Genomic DNA, 16,117 nt, shown 5'->3' with positions numbered 1-16,117 from the left:
TACACACTTGGGTCGAAATTAATTAGGGTGGCAGGAGGGTGACCGGGTGCATTGTCAATAAGAAGCATCACTTTAAATGGAATCTGTTTAGACTTGCAATAACGTTCGACTTCGGGTATGAAATGGTGACCAAACCAGTCCTCAAAAACGGAAGCTGTCACCCAAGCTTTATGATTTGACTTCCAAATCACTGGTAAGCTAATTTTAGATATATACCAAACGAAAAAATCAAGAACCGCGTAACTCCGAGTTCGCGTAAGTCGGGGTAGCGTAAGTCGAGGTATTACTGTACTCAAATTGAAAAAAACACGAGAAGTAATTTTGGACACAGTAATGAAACTCCTTTTTTCATGAGTTTGGGCTGTTTCACTTGCATTCACATAAGCATTTCACTCAATCAACAAAAAAGTATCAGAATCAATAATTGAATTCAACTTGATGCAAGTAGAACCCACATATTTTCAATTGTATTGAAGTTGAATTTCCATATTAATGTAGATACAATAAATTGCATTTACTGTGCCGTATTTCCTATAAATAAAATGTGATTTCAGAAATACTCTTGTGAACAAATTATTTTACTTTTGTAGGTCACATAATTAAAATTTTTATTTATTTATTTGTTATTGATTGAAAAGTTAACATTATGTAAAACAAAGCAGATTTTGTTACTTCCTTCTGTACATTATAAAAGTACAGCAGAATTTGTTTGAACAAATAGTGGTTTTTGGAATCCTCGTTATCCGAGGATAATTGGTTCCAGAATATTCTACTTAAAACGGGGATCAATTTTCGTAATGTTCTTTATTTAAATAAAACTGAATGCAACCAGGCATAATATTTTAAGAGTTTAAGATTCTATATCTATATAATATTGGTGTAGATACATCATAGACAGCTCTTAAAGAAAAACTGTGATAGTGATGTGAAAAGCATCATTTCATCTGTATCTCATATTGTGCTCATCCTTCACAACGAGTTGCTCATGTATTGCACTACCTCGAATAAGTAATGCTTCACTAATAGAGAAGACTATTGTTGCTTATTCTCGGTGGACGGCACCGTTTCAAAGCTAGTTGGCTTTTCATCAGTGGGTAGGCAGGTGAAGCATTAATTACTCGAGGTAGTGCAATACATGAGCAACTCGTTGTGGAGGATGAGTAGATGTGGAGTATCTACACCGATATTAATAGTAATTGTTATGCACTTGTACATATTAAAAAAAGTGGATGATGGAACTGAAAAATGGAAAAATTATTTTATTAGACATTTTTTATTATAATATAATGTAAGTAAAGTTTGTTGAAGTTACACTATTTTTCAGTTATACGAATAATTAATGAATCCAGAATTGTTCTGTTTTTTTTTTGTCTTATTTTTTCAGATAAAATTGTGTCATAGCATTTAGTTATATCCTTAACTTCACACTTAACATTTGTTGCACGATGATGAAGAAGATCATTCTCACAAAAAAATGTTCAAGTGCTTGGTCAATTTTCTCAGGGGAAAAAGCTTTAATGCTTTGAATTTAAAATCCTCGTAACTGCGGGGACTCAGATACCTGGGAACCCATGTACATATTTCGGAATGAAATTTTGGTATAATGAAATGGTTTGTACATCCTGTGTAATTTGTTATAATGGAATTTTTATATGATGTAAAAATTATTTTTTTGCATTCAGTTCCTTTGCTACTGCATCATAGTAGCCAATCAGATTGGTTAGACAAGATCTTCCCTTAACAAATCCATGCTGATTCCCTATAATTCCATTACTGTCAAGGTGATCCTGCAATACTTTTTTAACCACTGACTCCATTATTTTTCCCGAGAGGTCAATTACTCACTTTGCACTTTATGAATAGGAGACACATTTGCATATCATCATCATATAGGGACCTCCTCTGAATCCAAGGATGCTCTCATAATTATGGCTTGCGAGTTCGAATCCCACCTCGGGCTTGGATCAGAGTAAAATGCAAAAACTTTGGGAGGTACATTATGGCCACAGAAGTTGATGCACTAACTACTAACAAAAAAAAAAAAAAATTATGGCCAAAGGCCTGCTTACTTCTTTTTCTGATTTAATATGATAGTATAGATCCTTCAGCCCCCAGGTGCTTGACTTGGTGCATTATAGCCTTAGATGCTAATGCGCCATAAAATCCTAAAACAACCAACCAACCCCCAGGTGCCTTGTTCAGCAGTTCCTCTACTGCTTTCTTCTCAATTATCACAAAATTATTTTGCTTCCAGTTATAATTTACTTTTGGTATTCCCATCCCTAAAACCTTCTTCATGGCTTAATATAGAGGCAGAATATTTAGTTTGCCAGAGACCTGGATATGTTGCTTATAAACTAAATAAATATATTTTTTATCAAAATATGAAACAGTCATCATTGAGAAAAGTGCATTACAGGTTGGTAAGGGAACTATTTATAACACTGAAAATAACTTTTTCAAAAGCTTTTTTTTTTTTTTTTTCTGTCAATTTACAAGCATTTTGATGAACCACCTTCGTGGTGCAGGTAGTAATTCATTTTTCGTATAATTATGAATAATCATTAATATAATTTAATAGTTTAAATCGTAACACACAGAGGACTAACGTTAAAATTTATCGCTTTCTTGTAATTAATCATTTACAATAGCTGTCTTTGCCACTTAAAAATTTCTGATTCCATGGTTGAGATCTAAAATTTTCAAGTGGGAACCAAATATGCCAGACAGACTGACATTTGAGTAGTTCAAGTTATAATACTATTTCCATAACTTGCAAATGTCACAGGCTGTATATTGCTATTATGTATTTAGGAATAGAAGTATCCCTTTCTGTTTTAATTCCAAATGAATATATTGACAACATATTTCCTGTTGCAATATCTCTTTGCTTCCCACTTGTGTCACTTTGTTGTTATATCTCTTTTAACTTAAATATTCCTTTCACTAATGCTCTGTCTAAATACAATTTTTTTTTTTTTCTTTTTAGAAAAATTAAAGTTTGGGATCTTGCTGCAGCTCTTGATCCAAGGGCTCCTGCTGGAACTTTGTGTTTACGAACTCTAGTGGTGAGTTTGCTTTCATTATTCCTAATAACGTCAAAAATTTGAAATACTACACATGTATTTATCATCATTAAGAACTTTTCCCAAAATTTACAAAAAACTTCTGCCATTTACAGTTTTATGACAAGCTTACTTTTTTATGAATTTCAGTCAAGTTGCTGATGTTTTTTCAAATATTCATTTCTATTATGTGTCCCCACTGCCGATATATGGAATACAGAAGTTATGATTAATATAATTATTCAAGGGATGGTCAAAAGGTTTTGAGAATAGGATATATATAAAATGTACTAATAAATTTTAGACTAGGTTGTTTTGATAGCTTAATTTCTTATAAAATGAAATGAAAAAATTATGCCATTTTCTTATGCAGTTTATAAAATTCTTTAGGTGGAAAAAGAATGGATATCTAGCAAATCGAGCATTGTTTAGTAATCAAATTTTTTTTTACTAAAGAGGGCAGAAATACTAAAGAAATCCATGAAAGAATGATTAGTGTGTGTTTAGGGAAGTATCACCAAGTTATACTACTGGTGAAAGACGGTTGGCATAGTTGAAAAGAAGCCAAGAGTCAGTTCTGAAACAATTGCCATTTTGAAGAAAATATTTTAGAAAACAGAAGAATTAAAGTCTGAACTTGAAAAAGTACTTAATATTTCCTGTGGAAGCATTTTAACAGTAATAAATGAGCTTTTGGAGATGTCCAAGGTTTATGCAAGATGGGTTCCCTGAAACCTTTTCATTCATGACAAACATCAGCAGGTGGAATCCAAATTAGAAAGTGTGCAGTGAAAGCACAGGGGTTCTCCAATCCTAAAAAAAGTTTCAACCCCAACTATCAACTGGAAAAGTGTTGACTTTGGTTTTCTGGGACACAAAAGGATTGTTGTTAATTGATTGATTACATTGCACCTAAAACTACAACAGCAAGGGAATATTATGCCAAAGTTAAAAGTTGCAATTTGGGACAAGAGACTGGGAAAGTTTGATTTTGCTTTTCCATGACAGTGCACTATGCACAAAGCCCAGGTTGCAAAAGCTAAAATTCATGAATATAGATTTGAACAATTAAACTATTTCCCTTATCAGATCTGGTGGCACCAAGTTATTATTATTTGTTCAAAAACCTGAAATCCCATCTTTGGGGCTCATTTTAAAGAAGATTAAGAGATAAAAGCAGTTGTGAAAGTCTGGCCTGGTCAACCTGAAGGGGAAATTTTTTTTTTTTTTTTAGGATTAAAATCTTTTCGGATTAAATACAAGTTATGTAGTGCATTACATTTCAGGCATGTTAGCAAATAGTAATAATTCGTGATCTATAGCAAAAACAAAAAGAGCAAAAAATAACAACCATTATGTGCAATCTGAAAACATTTCATTTCTGCACATCCACCACATTCCCTTCATTTCTCCAGCCAGCCCATGGCAACCTATGTAATATCCAGTGCTTTAGCTGCAATATACAGTGTATGAATAGCCAATGTGATATGTATGAGAAAAAGTAAATAATAATACTGGTCAACACATAAAATGTTATAAAAACGAAAATACCCAATATTGACTAATTTCATGCGGCTGAACACAAAAATCACATTAAACTTTGTCGATTGGCTCTTGTTTTCCAATTACAGTTGAGGTCTCACATTAGCGAGTTACTCTACATTATCAACTACGGCTCTCAGCAAAATTCATGGCAGCATCTTATCATGTGATTGGCAACTGCCGCCTCGCTCTGCATCACGTGATAAGTTGTTGCCTCAAATACATTTTCAACTCTGTTACAGTAATCCTCGAATATGGCTAAGTACTGGGTGATTTGTTCTCAATTAATGGTTCTCTGTGAGATTTCTATTTTTTACGCAGTATTTTTATGCAGTCCAAACCTTCTAAACCACATAAGATCACAGAAAGTGAACTTAGTGGGAAAGGGATCTCGAACTGCCAAAGAATTAGGCAGAACTTTTGGCCTGGAGGCTACAACAGTGGAATCTTCTAGATCATTTTGTGAAAGTGGTAACATTTCATATTCAAAATAAAGACTATGATAGCTTCCTAGGCACGGTCCTGAAGAATGGTGACTATTTATAGACGCTTTTAAAGTCAGCCTTAAGGCTGTGTCGTTACACAGTGGTAATATGCTGCCTTCAATACCTCTTGCTTATGCTGTCCACAAAAAAGAAACATATGCAAACATGGAGAACATCCTCTTAGTTGTACACTATCAGAAATATTCATGGCAGATATTGATGATTTAAAGGTAATTGCCATTTTTTAGGACTATAAAAGTATTGTTGCTTTCTCTGCGAGTGGGATAGTTGTGCCAAGGATATGCACTATGAGAAGAGGCATTGGCCCCAACGAAAATCATTAGCACCTGGAATGAAGAACATAGCATTTGAACCTCTGATAAATCGAATTAAAGTTTTGCTTCCACCACTCCACATCGAACTGGAGCACATGAAAAATTTTGTGAAAGCTTTGGAAGTGAACGGTTCTTTATTCACATACTTGCAAGAGAAATTCCCAAGACTTAGTACAGAGAAGATTAAGGCAGGCATTTTCATTGGTCCACAAATAAGGCAATTTTTCAGAAACGAACAGTTCGATTGTGTCCTTAGTGATAGTGAGAAATCAGTGTGGAAAGCCTTTCTAAATGTTTTGACTGGTTTCCTAGGAAATGTTAAAGCCAGCAACGACAGGCAGCTTGTGGAAGATCCTCATTACTTACGAAAAACTGGGGTGCAACATGTCATTGAAGATGCATTTCTTGCACTCACACCTGGATTTCTTCCCGCCAAACTGTGGTGCCGTCAGCAAAGCAAATGGAGTGCCGCCATGTTAGCCGATTATTGTTAGATGGCAAAAAGATCCTGTGTTTGATACAGGTATGCTCATAGCTACACCTTATTGCCATATAAATAAAAAAATACCATCTATAAATATAAAAAAATTACTTTTTTTTTTTCAAACACAAGAGCCAGTCTGCCATTTTAAGCATGTGTTTATTACCCCAAAATCTATAAATTTACTTTCATGCACATAACAAGATATTACCCAAAATTTGTTGTTCAGTGTAATTTGAAAATATGGTGGTGTGGTGTGCCAAATTGTATTTAAGCATAATCATTAAAAATGTGGAAAACTTCATGGAGGATGTGAAACAAATCTTTTGCCATGTCTTTTATAATCCACCCCCAAAATAATTCATTGTATGTTGAATTTTTTGTTGCAACTATTTTGCTCAAACAAGATTTACAAAGCATTATCATAGCCACCAGTTCTCTGGATTGGAACAGAGAATCCACCTTATTTACTAAATTTTTGACCCTTCTCCATCTTTTTCCATCTCCCCTCATTTTGACAAACACCCAGTTCTTTTTTTTTTTTTTTTTTTTTCCACAAAAAAAAAGTTAGTTAATGTATGTAATACATTAAATTGTAATTATGTTTGGTTTTTTATTAAATTAAATTGATTAATAGAAGTAAAACTTAAATATAGTTATCTCATTATCAATTAATTGCTAAGGTTATAGCATTAAAGAACACTTGATACAACTGTGTAATATTACTCTCCTTCCATATACAGTAAACCCCCGCTATTCGCGGGGGTTACGTTCCTGAGAAATGCCGCGAATACCGAAAACGCGAATAGTGAGTTATGGCTCCCATAGTAATAAAGGGGTTCCGTTCCAAAGTATGAAATATATAAGAAAAACTAGTCTAAAATTTTGTCTTTGTATGTATTATATGTACCTTCATAATATGACTATATACCTAGACAGTACATAGTGAAATGCAAGCATATGGCATCGAAATGAAAATAAGAAACAATTTAATATTAAATGTAATATTTATTAGAAATTTCAAACAAATCTTTCAAACCAGCGTCTTTGCTAGCTAAAAAACCTATCCCGCCAGTGCTATCACCAGTTTCGCTAAAGGGTTGATAAGGAGTTTTGCGTTTTCGCGAATGATGAGTGAACTTAATGGAATTTTATTTTGAGTTCGGTCTTCTATCCACAGATTTAAAGCTTTTTCCATTTTTTATAATTTAACATCACGAGTTACAGAGCAAATTTTTGAAGCAATTAGCGCATTTTCATGGACACTACGGCGGATTTTTTCTTCCGATTTTTTGATTGATCGTACCGTTGACTCATTGATTTTATAATGTTTTGCCACTGAGGAGACACTTTCACCATTAGAAATTTTATCTAATAACTCAATTTTATTCGCTAATGTCATCACCTTTTTTGATATTTTCACATTTCTCTTGTTATTCGTAGTCATATTTTTGTAGGGGTAGAAAGAACTTGTCCACAATAAAGTCACTTTCTTCCGTTAACACACTCGAAAAAGTCTGTTTTATATTGCAAAACGGTAGATTTATCACTTTTGTAAGCATATCAATTTATAAATTTATTCAATTTATAAGCATATAAATTAAAAGCAAACGACGAAACCTTCCATAACAAGCGCATAACACATATTGAACAAGGATTAGCGAGAAACATCCACGCTCGCGATTTTGTCACCCCTCTCCCCCCACCCACTGAGCGCTGTTTTGACCGGGAAAGATAATTTTAGCCACGCCCATGTTTTTTTATGGCGGAAAATATTCACAGCGCTTTAAAATTCACATTTTTATAGGTCTCATTTTATATTAAATCGGCGATCGCGAATACGCGAAACCGCGAATACAGATACTGCGAATAGCGGGGGTTTACTGTACTCTTTTTTCCTTTTTAGTCTCTTTTCTCTATATATATACCAGGTGCGACAATGAAGTTCCCAGACCAGTGCTGCTGCGATCTTGTTCAATGAGTTTTAAAATAAATAGTATTGGTATGTTGTAGTTCAAACTTCTTCGAACAGATGGTGGTACAGAGATTATCCAATAGGCTGACAGCTTGCAAGTAACAACCAGTTTCATTAGTAGCATTGATGTTTTGTGTCACGATTTTGCAAGGAGCAATAAACAAATATCAAATTTTGCTTTAAACTGGAAAAATCTGGAAGAACAGAAACATATGAATTGTTAAAAACTGTTTATAATGTTGAAATAATAAGTTGTTTGAATGGTATAAGCAGTTCAAAGATGAATGTGAGAATGTGATGATCCAAAAAAGTGGGTGTCTGTCAACCTCAAAATGATGACAAAGTTGAAAAATTTCAGGAATTTTCTGTTCACATCCTGAACCTTTGGTCCTTGAGGCTATTGTATACATTCACATACGGGCATAAATTCAAATTGAGGAAAGACAGATGTAGGATAGACGTGCGGAAATTTGCCTTTAGCCAGCGAGTGGGTGGTTGGTGGAACAGACTTCCATCCCTTGTCGTGGAAGTTGATAGCCTAAATAAGTTTAAGGCTCAGCTGGACAAGTATTTTGAACGAACAGAGGGGTGAAGTGGAAGTGGGTTTTTTTTTTTTTTTTTTTTTGGCTGATGCTGCATAAGCTTGCTTTCTTGCATCAAATGCCTCTACTAATGCTAATGCTAATTCTCTCAGACATGCCAGACAAGCTGTGCTTGCAACCTGCGTGTCTAAAATGCTGGTGGAACTGATATTCGGGTGACCCTTAAGCCAAGTGGACCCAATTTCGGTGAAGTCCAGATGGTCTGAGACAGCGAAATCCTTTGCTTGCACCTTCACAATGGTGGGACTGTTAGTAATCCTGAGTATAACCCCCATGCGCAAGCGCACTCTGCGTGACTACCCAGGTGTGAATCAACGTAAGCCGGGGTCGAGGTGTGGCGCCCACATCACATAGAGGAATGCTGCCCCTCTTTGTTACTAGGTGGTATAAGACTCTCATCAACCGATGCAATACCACCACTTTGCTTATTAGCATTAACATTAGTAGAGGCATATGATGCAAGAAAGCAAGCTTATGCAGCATCAGCCAAAAAAAAAAAAAAAAAAAACCTGCTCCCATTTCACCCCTTCATTCATTCCAAATACCTGTCCAGCTCAGCCTTAAATTTATTTAGGCTATCAACTTCCACAACAAAGGATGGAAGTCTGTTCCACCAACCAGCTACCCGCTGGCTAAAGGGAAACTTACACACATCTGTCTTTCCTCAATTTGAAGTTATGCCCTCTCAGGTGATTATTCTGAGCAAGAGGAAGAATCCCATCAGCATTGAGCACGCTCAAACCATTCAAGGCTTTATACATCTCAATCAAATCACCTCGCAGGTGCCTAGTCTCCAGACACTGTAATTTGCAAAATTTAAGCCTTCCTTCGTAAGAGTAACCCTTTGTTCCATTCACTAATTTTGTTGCCCTTCTCTGTACTCGTTCCAACAGCTCCACATCCTTCTTAAAATGAGGCCTCCAGACCTGTATACAGTACTCAAGTTGTGGCCTGACCATTGCCTTATACAAGGGGATAATCACCTCCTTATCCCTGCTAGAAAAATTCCTGTATATCATTGACAATACTCCATGAGCTACTCGTGCAGACTGTCTGCACTGCTCAGTAAACTTCATATCTGCCTGCACAATTGCCCCAGGTCCTTTTCGTTCTCTACCCCTGTCAGTGTAGTACCACAGAGTTGATATGTCACTCTGGGGTTACTGTTTCCCATATGTAGTACTTTACATTTGTCAATGTTAAACTTCATTTGCCACCTCTCAGCCCATCTGCCCAACTTTTCTAGATCCCGTTGCAGCAGTGTACTGTCATTAGTGTCCTGAACAATCCTGCCAACCTTCATATCGTCTGCAAGCTTGGACATTAAGCTTGATATACCATCATCAATATCATTTATAAATACAGAAAACAACAATGGATCCAACACTGAACCCTGAGGGACTCCACTAATAACATTAGTCCACGATGAGCAGTGTCCATTGATTACCACTCTGTCTTCTCCCCCTCAACCATCCCTTTATCCATAGCAGCAATTTGCCTCCAATGCCACACTGCTCCAATTTGTTCAGCAGTCTTCCATGTGCAACAGTATCAAAAGCATTTCTAAGATCCAAATATATGATATCAAAGTTAGTCCCTGCATCCAGTTCCTTTGTGACCACACCATAGTATCCAATCAAATTGGTCAGGCAAGACTTTCCCTTAACAAAACCATGCTGTGTCCAAGCTGTAACTGAAGCCTTGTCTAAATGATCCTGCAGTGCTTCTTTAACCAGTGCCTCCATTAATTTTACTGGAACAGAAGTTAAGCTAACAGGTCTATAATTATTTGTGTCGCCCTTTGATCCTCCTTTGTGAATTGGGGTCACATTTGCACATCTCCAGTCCATGGGTACCTCTCCTGAGTCCAAAGAAGCTCTCATAATTATGGCTAAAGGTTTGCTTACTTCCTTTGCTGCCTCCTTTAATATAACTGGATAGATCCCATCCACCCCAGGTACCTTCCTTATGTTTAACTTCAACAATTTCTCCTCCACTTTGCTCTTAGTTATTACAAAATCATCTAACTCACTGCCAGAGTTTAACTCACCTCTGGCATTCCCCTCAATGAATAACTCCTCATGGGTGAATGTAGATGCAGAATACTCATTTAGTTTGTTAGCCACCTGAGCAGGATCATCAACAGTTGAACCATCAATATCCAGTGGACCAATCTGATTCATTCCTTTCCTTCAGAGTTTACATAGGTAAAGAACTCTTTGTTGTTTTTCTTTGCATCCTTTGCCAAGGATTTCTCATAATCTGCCTTTGTCTGCTTGATCTCCTTTGTGACTTGGTTACAGACCAGCTTATATCTATCATAAGCTTCCATGTCACCCATTAATTTATATGTACCGCATGCATTTTTCTTCTCTGCCATATGTCTCATTAGTTTGTCTGACATCCATTTAGGCCTGAACCTTGAACAATATTTCTTAGTTGTTATGTAAAGCCTATTAGCTTCCAAGATAAGTTCTTTGGATGCTACCCATTTTGAATTTGCTGTTGGTAAAATCCTTAGTTGGTCCCACTGTGTAGAATTTAAATACTGTCTCAGACCACCATAGTCGCCTTTATGAAAGCAAAAACCCTTCCCTTTACCCCTGATGGTAATTACCTCTTTGAGTAAATCCCACTTCAGCACACTGTGATCACTGCCACCTAGTGGTTCCTTTATCTGCAGATTCTTAATGCATGAAGAAATCAGATCAAGAGTATTACTCCCTCTAGTTTCCTCCCGAACATGCTGATGTAGAAAACAATCATCCAGTAAATCCACAAAAGCCTTGCTAGTGTGTGAGTAACCAACCCACAAATTCCAGTCAATATCTGGGAAATTAAAATCCCCCATTATAAGACTCTCTGATTTACTGGCCCACTCTATTTCCCTGTACAGTTTCTTATTATACTCATCAGAGTCATTAGGCCTATAACACACTCCTACTCTCAATTTTGATCTCCCAGTGCTTATGTCACACCAAACTGACTCGACACTGCACTGTCCAGCGATATCGACTGGCTTCACTTCCTTGGATTTTATGTGTTTCTTAACTAATAGCATAATCTCTCCTCCCTTCCTATCCTGTCTATCCTTCCTGTACACATAGTACTCTCCAAATCAAATTCCATTTCTGCATTCCTTATATCTGTGTGACACGATGCCTCTGATATCCCAACAATATCTGCTTTGATGTTTTGAGCAATACCTCAGATTCATCAAATTTATTTACCAAACTCCTGGACTTGGTGTACATGCAAGTATACATGCACCTGTTCCTATTCTTAGTTACCCTAACACATCCCATGTGTTTACTTGTACCGCAATGACTCCCAGCAGTCTCTAAAATATCCTACATCTTGTTTTCCAGGCTGCTGCTCATTCCAATAGAAGCAGTGCAAGAATCACTTTCACATCTGCCAGTAGTTACTGTTAATCTATTAGTCCTTGTATCCCCCCCCAAGCTAGCAACTTTCCGACCCACCTAACCCTGCCTCGATAGCATCAGCAAATATTCTTGCAACCTTTCTATTTAAGTGTACCCCATCCCTGTAGAAGCAGTCTCTCCTGTCAACAAGCACAGACGTGGCTGAAAAAAATTCTATCCCTTGAGCCTTGCACAGTCTCTCCACAGCCGAATTGATTGACAAGGCTCTCATCATATTCTCCCTCCTATTGTGTCTGGGCAAATTTTCAGACACTTTCAAATTCAACCCTAATTCACGGCTTTTTTTCAACAGTGACTTGTACTTGTTAAGTAATTCTGCCGCTCTCCTATTCTTAATATCATTAGTGCCAACATGTACAACAATGTCACCTTTTGTGTCCTTAAAAGATGATATCCGCTCTATGTCATCAACCTTTCCCCATGGCTTGGAGGCTTGAAGTGGAGGAACCGATGTTTAGTCTCCAGACCTAAGTTCTGGTTAACCCTTCCCATCTCTTCCGTGCTGCAGTATGACTGGTGACTTTTGAGGCTATGATGAACACCATGGCAAGATCCAAACTTCCTTACATTTCAAGGGTACAGCTTTAAAACAGTATTCGCAGGCTGACCGCTAGTTAGTACACCAGACCGAACATGTTGGTAACTCTCTAGGACGCTTCCAGATCAGCTAGTGACCTGATAGGAACTGCCAGATAGGAACTAGAGAGGGTCCGAGTAGTGTGTATGTGAGGGACATTGTTGAGGCCACGTTATGCCAAGGATCTGGTGATACGTGTGTATAACGTGTGTACGCCATATCCAAAAATTTCATTACTCCATACAGCATGTTAACCCCCCCCCAGGCGCTTCCGTAGCCAGGTGGGAAGGAGCAGCAGTGCGTAGCACACGCTTCTTGATTAGACCGGGGTTCGAGCCCATCACCACCAAATATGAAGGATGCGGAAAGGTCACGAAATGACCACCGCATATCCCGGAGCAATATGGACTTAGTTGCTAATGCTCCTAAAAATCAAATAACAAAAAAAAAACAACATGTTCCCCCCCCCTCACATTTTCTTACTATTGAATACACCATGAATTGTCAACTAATTCAGCAAACTTAGCTGCAAAAAGATCTAAACCTCCCAAACACTTCCTAGTTCATTCACAAATATATGTGGTCTCAGTTCTAATCTCAATGATGACCATTTCCACTTACAGTCTGCCAAATCCCATGTAATTTTTATGACAGAATCTCAGTTATTGGTTGATTCAACCACTGCTCATCTCAGTTGCCCAAATTATTCACTGTATGATTCCTTTTGCCTCAAAGGTGGTACCTTTGCATATGTCGGTTCCGATATTCCCTGTCAGAGACTTGATAATTTGGAATCTCCTCTTTTCAATCTTCTCTGGCTTAAAATCGCTCTACCTCATTCTGTCAAATTCATCTGTTGTCTCTACCTCATTCTGTCAAATTCATCTGTTGTCCATACCGTTCTCCCAACTCCACTAATCACTTGGAGCTCTTTGACTTCCTCTCTTTGCAGCTTGACTTGCTCCAGTTTAACTTTCCTAACAGTAATGTAATTTTCCTTGGTGATTTTAATGTTCAAAACTCCAGCTGGCTTCCATTTCTAGTCACCAAGACCCTGCTGGTCGAGATGCTGAGGCTTTTGCAATTACCAATGACCTTGCACAGAACATTCATTTACCTACCAGAATACCAGGCAATCCTAACCATACAGCCAACACGCTTGATCATTTTCTCACAAACAACCCTTCTAAGTACACGGTCAAAGTGAGTGGTCCTCTAGACACCTCAGATCACAACTTGGTGATTGTCTCTTCACCAATGGAGCCTTTACCTCATGGCTATTCCCAACCTCGTATTTGGCATTAGAAGAATGCAAAATCGGATGACCTGCGAGATTTCTTTTCCTTAGTCGGATTACTGTTTCAAAACTTGTGATGTCAACATTTGCTCAGATCATGTCAATGAAATTATTCTAGTAGGAATGGAATCCTTTATTCCACACTCCACTTTAAAATATCGTCCTTTATCTAAACCTTGGTTTTCCAATAAATGTGCTAAGGCAGTTGAAGAGAAGAACGTTGCATATCGTAATTGTTTCCAATTCTTCAGTTTCATTTTCTGTCTACACTAAAATTTGCTACAATTGTAAAGCAGTTATTAATCAATCCAAACTAGATTTTGAACAGGATAAGTGTAGAAAACTTCTTCTTGCCCTAATTGTAGCCGTTCATTCTGGTCTCTTGCCAAAGCTGTTGGCCACAACTTTTTGCCCATCTCTGCTCCCACCTCTGTCAAAATCAGATGGTTCTATTGTCATTCAACCAAGGATAATGCTGACTTGCTAGCATCGCATTTTTCTTCCAACTCATGTATTAATGATCTTGGTAAAACACCTCCTACCATTCCCAGCACACTCCATTCAGTGCCTCCTGTGGTCTTGTCAAAAAGGATGTCAGAATGATTTTGACGAATCTTGATGCTAAGAAAGCTCCAGCTCCTGATGGTATTTCTCCACTTGTTCTCAAAACCTGTGCTCCTGAACTTGCTCGTGTTCTTTCCTGCCTTTTTACACTTTCTTATTCCAAAGGTGTTTTTCCTTCTGCTTGGAAATTTCCTCATATCCAGCCAGTTCCTAAAAAGGGTGACAAATCCCTCCCATCCAACTATCGTCCCATTGCAGTTACTTCTGCTCTTTCTAAAGTAATGGAGAAATCAATTAACTGCCAACCCTTAAACTATCTAGAAACCTTCTCCCTGATCAACGATCACCATTATAGATCCCGTCAGTGTCCATCCACTGGTGATATTCTGGCTTATGCTACCTATTTATGGACAAATTTAATGGAAAAGTTCGGTGAAACACGAGCAGTTGCTCTTCACATCTCAAAGGCTTTCAATCGTGTTTGGCATAAAGGTCTTCTAAATAAGCTTCCATCTTATGGTTTGTCAACTTTTTTTTGTAATTGGTTATCCAGTTTTTTCTCTGACTGCTCACTGATTGTGATGGTAGATGGCTCTCTGCCTTCTAACTTCTCCACTAATGCTAGTGTTCCCCAAGGTTCATTTCTTTCCCCCACTCTTTTCCTCTTGTATATTAATGACCTACCTTCTTCCACTGACTGGAAATCCTATCCATAGTTTTGCCAACAATAGCACATTGCATTCCACTTTCTGGTTTAAGAAACCTTGCCCTGCTCAATCAGCTTCAACTTCTCGAATATCCAGTACCAATTCCTTAAATGCCAATCTCCAGGTAATTTTCCAGTGGGGTACAACTTAGTTGATTTAAATCCTTCTAAAACTCAGTCCCGTCTTATATCTCGCTAAAAGGATTCTTCTGCTCCTATGCTTATCTTTGGTGATACTCCGATTTCTAGGCACGATGAAATATCTCTTTTGGGGATTACCCTGACTTCTAATCTCTCTTGGCACAAGCACATTACAAATATTGCTTCATCTGCTTGTAAAAAAACTTGGTTTTCACTTTCGCTTTTTGCGTTAATTTTCTTCCAAACAGCTGTTCACTCTGTAGAAATCGCAAATCCGCCCTACCATGGAATATTGTTCCCACATGTGGAGTGGTGCCCCAAAAACCTCTCTCAGGCTTCTAGATTCCATTCAGAAGAAGGCAGTTAGGTTAATTAATGACTCATCTCTAACAGTCTCTCCACTCGGTCTCATAGACGCACTGTTTCTGCTGCATGCCTTTTCTACAGATATGTCCATGGGCACTGTGCTTCTGAATTAGCTTCTATAATTCCTGCTTTCTCTTTCAAAACAGTCCGAACACGTGTCACCGCCACCATCCATTTACTGTCCAACTTCAAACTCACAGAATGAACTTTTCATTTTCCTCTTTTATTCATTCAGCTGCAGTCTTCTGGAACAACCTTCCTTCATACATATTTCCTGAAAATTACAGTCTACAGAAGTTCGTCTATTATCAACAAATATCTTCTTTCTTCTCAACCTCCAACCCATGCACGATACTAAGTACTATAGGTTCTAATACCTCTCGTATTTGGGGCTCTCATTTAAAAAAAAAAACCATATTGATGAATATGAGCACTTTCTGGAAAATGATGTCATTTTCACTGATGAAGCAAGATTCCACCTGTCTGTAAAGTTAACAGACACAGTTGTTGCATATAGAGTTCTAAAACTCACCAC

General features: G+C 37.5%; 1 protein-coding gene across 1 annotated transcript in view; it reads left to right on the top strand.

Annotated features, from left to right (window-relative positions):
- Positions 1–16,117, top strand: part of LOC150089636 (beta-TrCP-like) — a gene marked incomplete at its 5' end in the record, with an annotated part of 177,020 nt that overhangs the window by 142,389 nt on the left and 18,514 nt on the right. Inside the window, one exon of the mRNA XM_090368702.1 lies at positions 2,990–3,068. Within this exon, the coding sequence (XP_090224828.1) occupies positions 2,990–3,068 (79 nt within the window). The remainder of the gene's footprint in view (positions 1–2,989; positions 3,069–16,117) is intronic.

This window comes from Mastigoproctus giganteus, chromosome 2 (genome assembly GCF_048544385.1).
Source record: "Mastigoproctus giganteus isolate SK-2022 chromosome 2, ASM4854438v1, whole genome shotgun sequence".
NCBI classification, from domain to species: Eukaryota; Metazoa; Arthropoda; class Arachnida; order Uropygi; family Thelyphonidae; genus Mastigoproctus; species Mastigoproctus giganteus.
The sequence above is the reverse complement of the archived record's forward strand: the minus strand, read 5'-3'. Positions and strand labels throughout refer to the sequence as shown.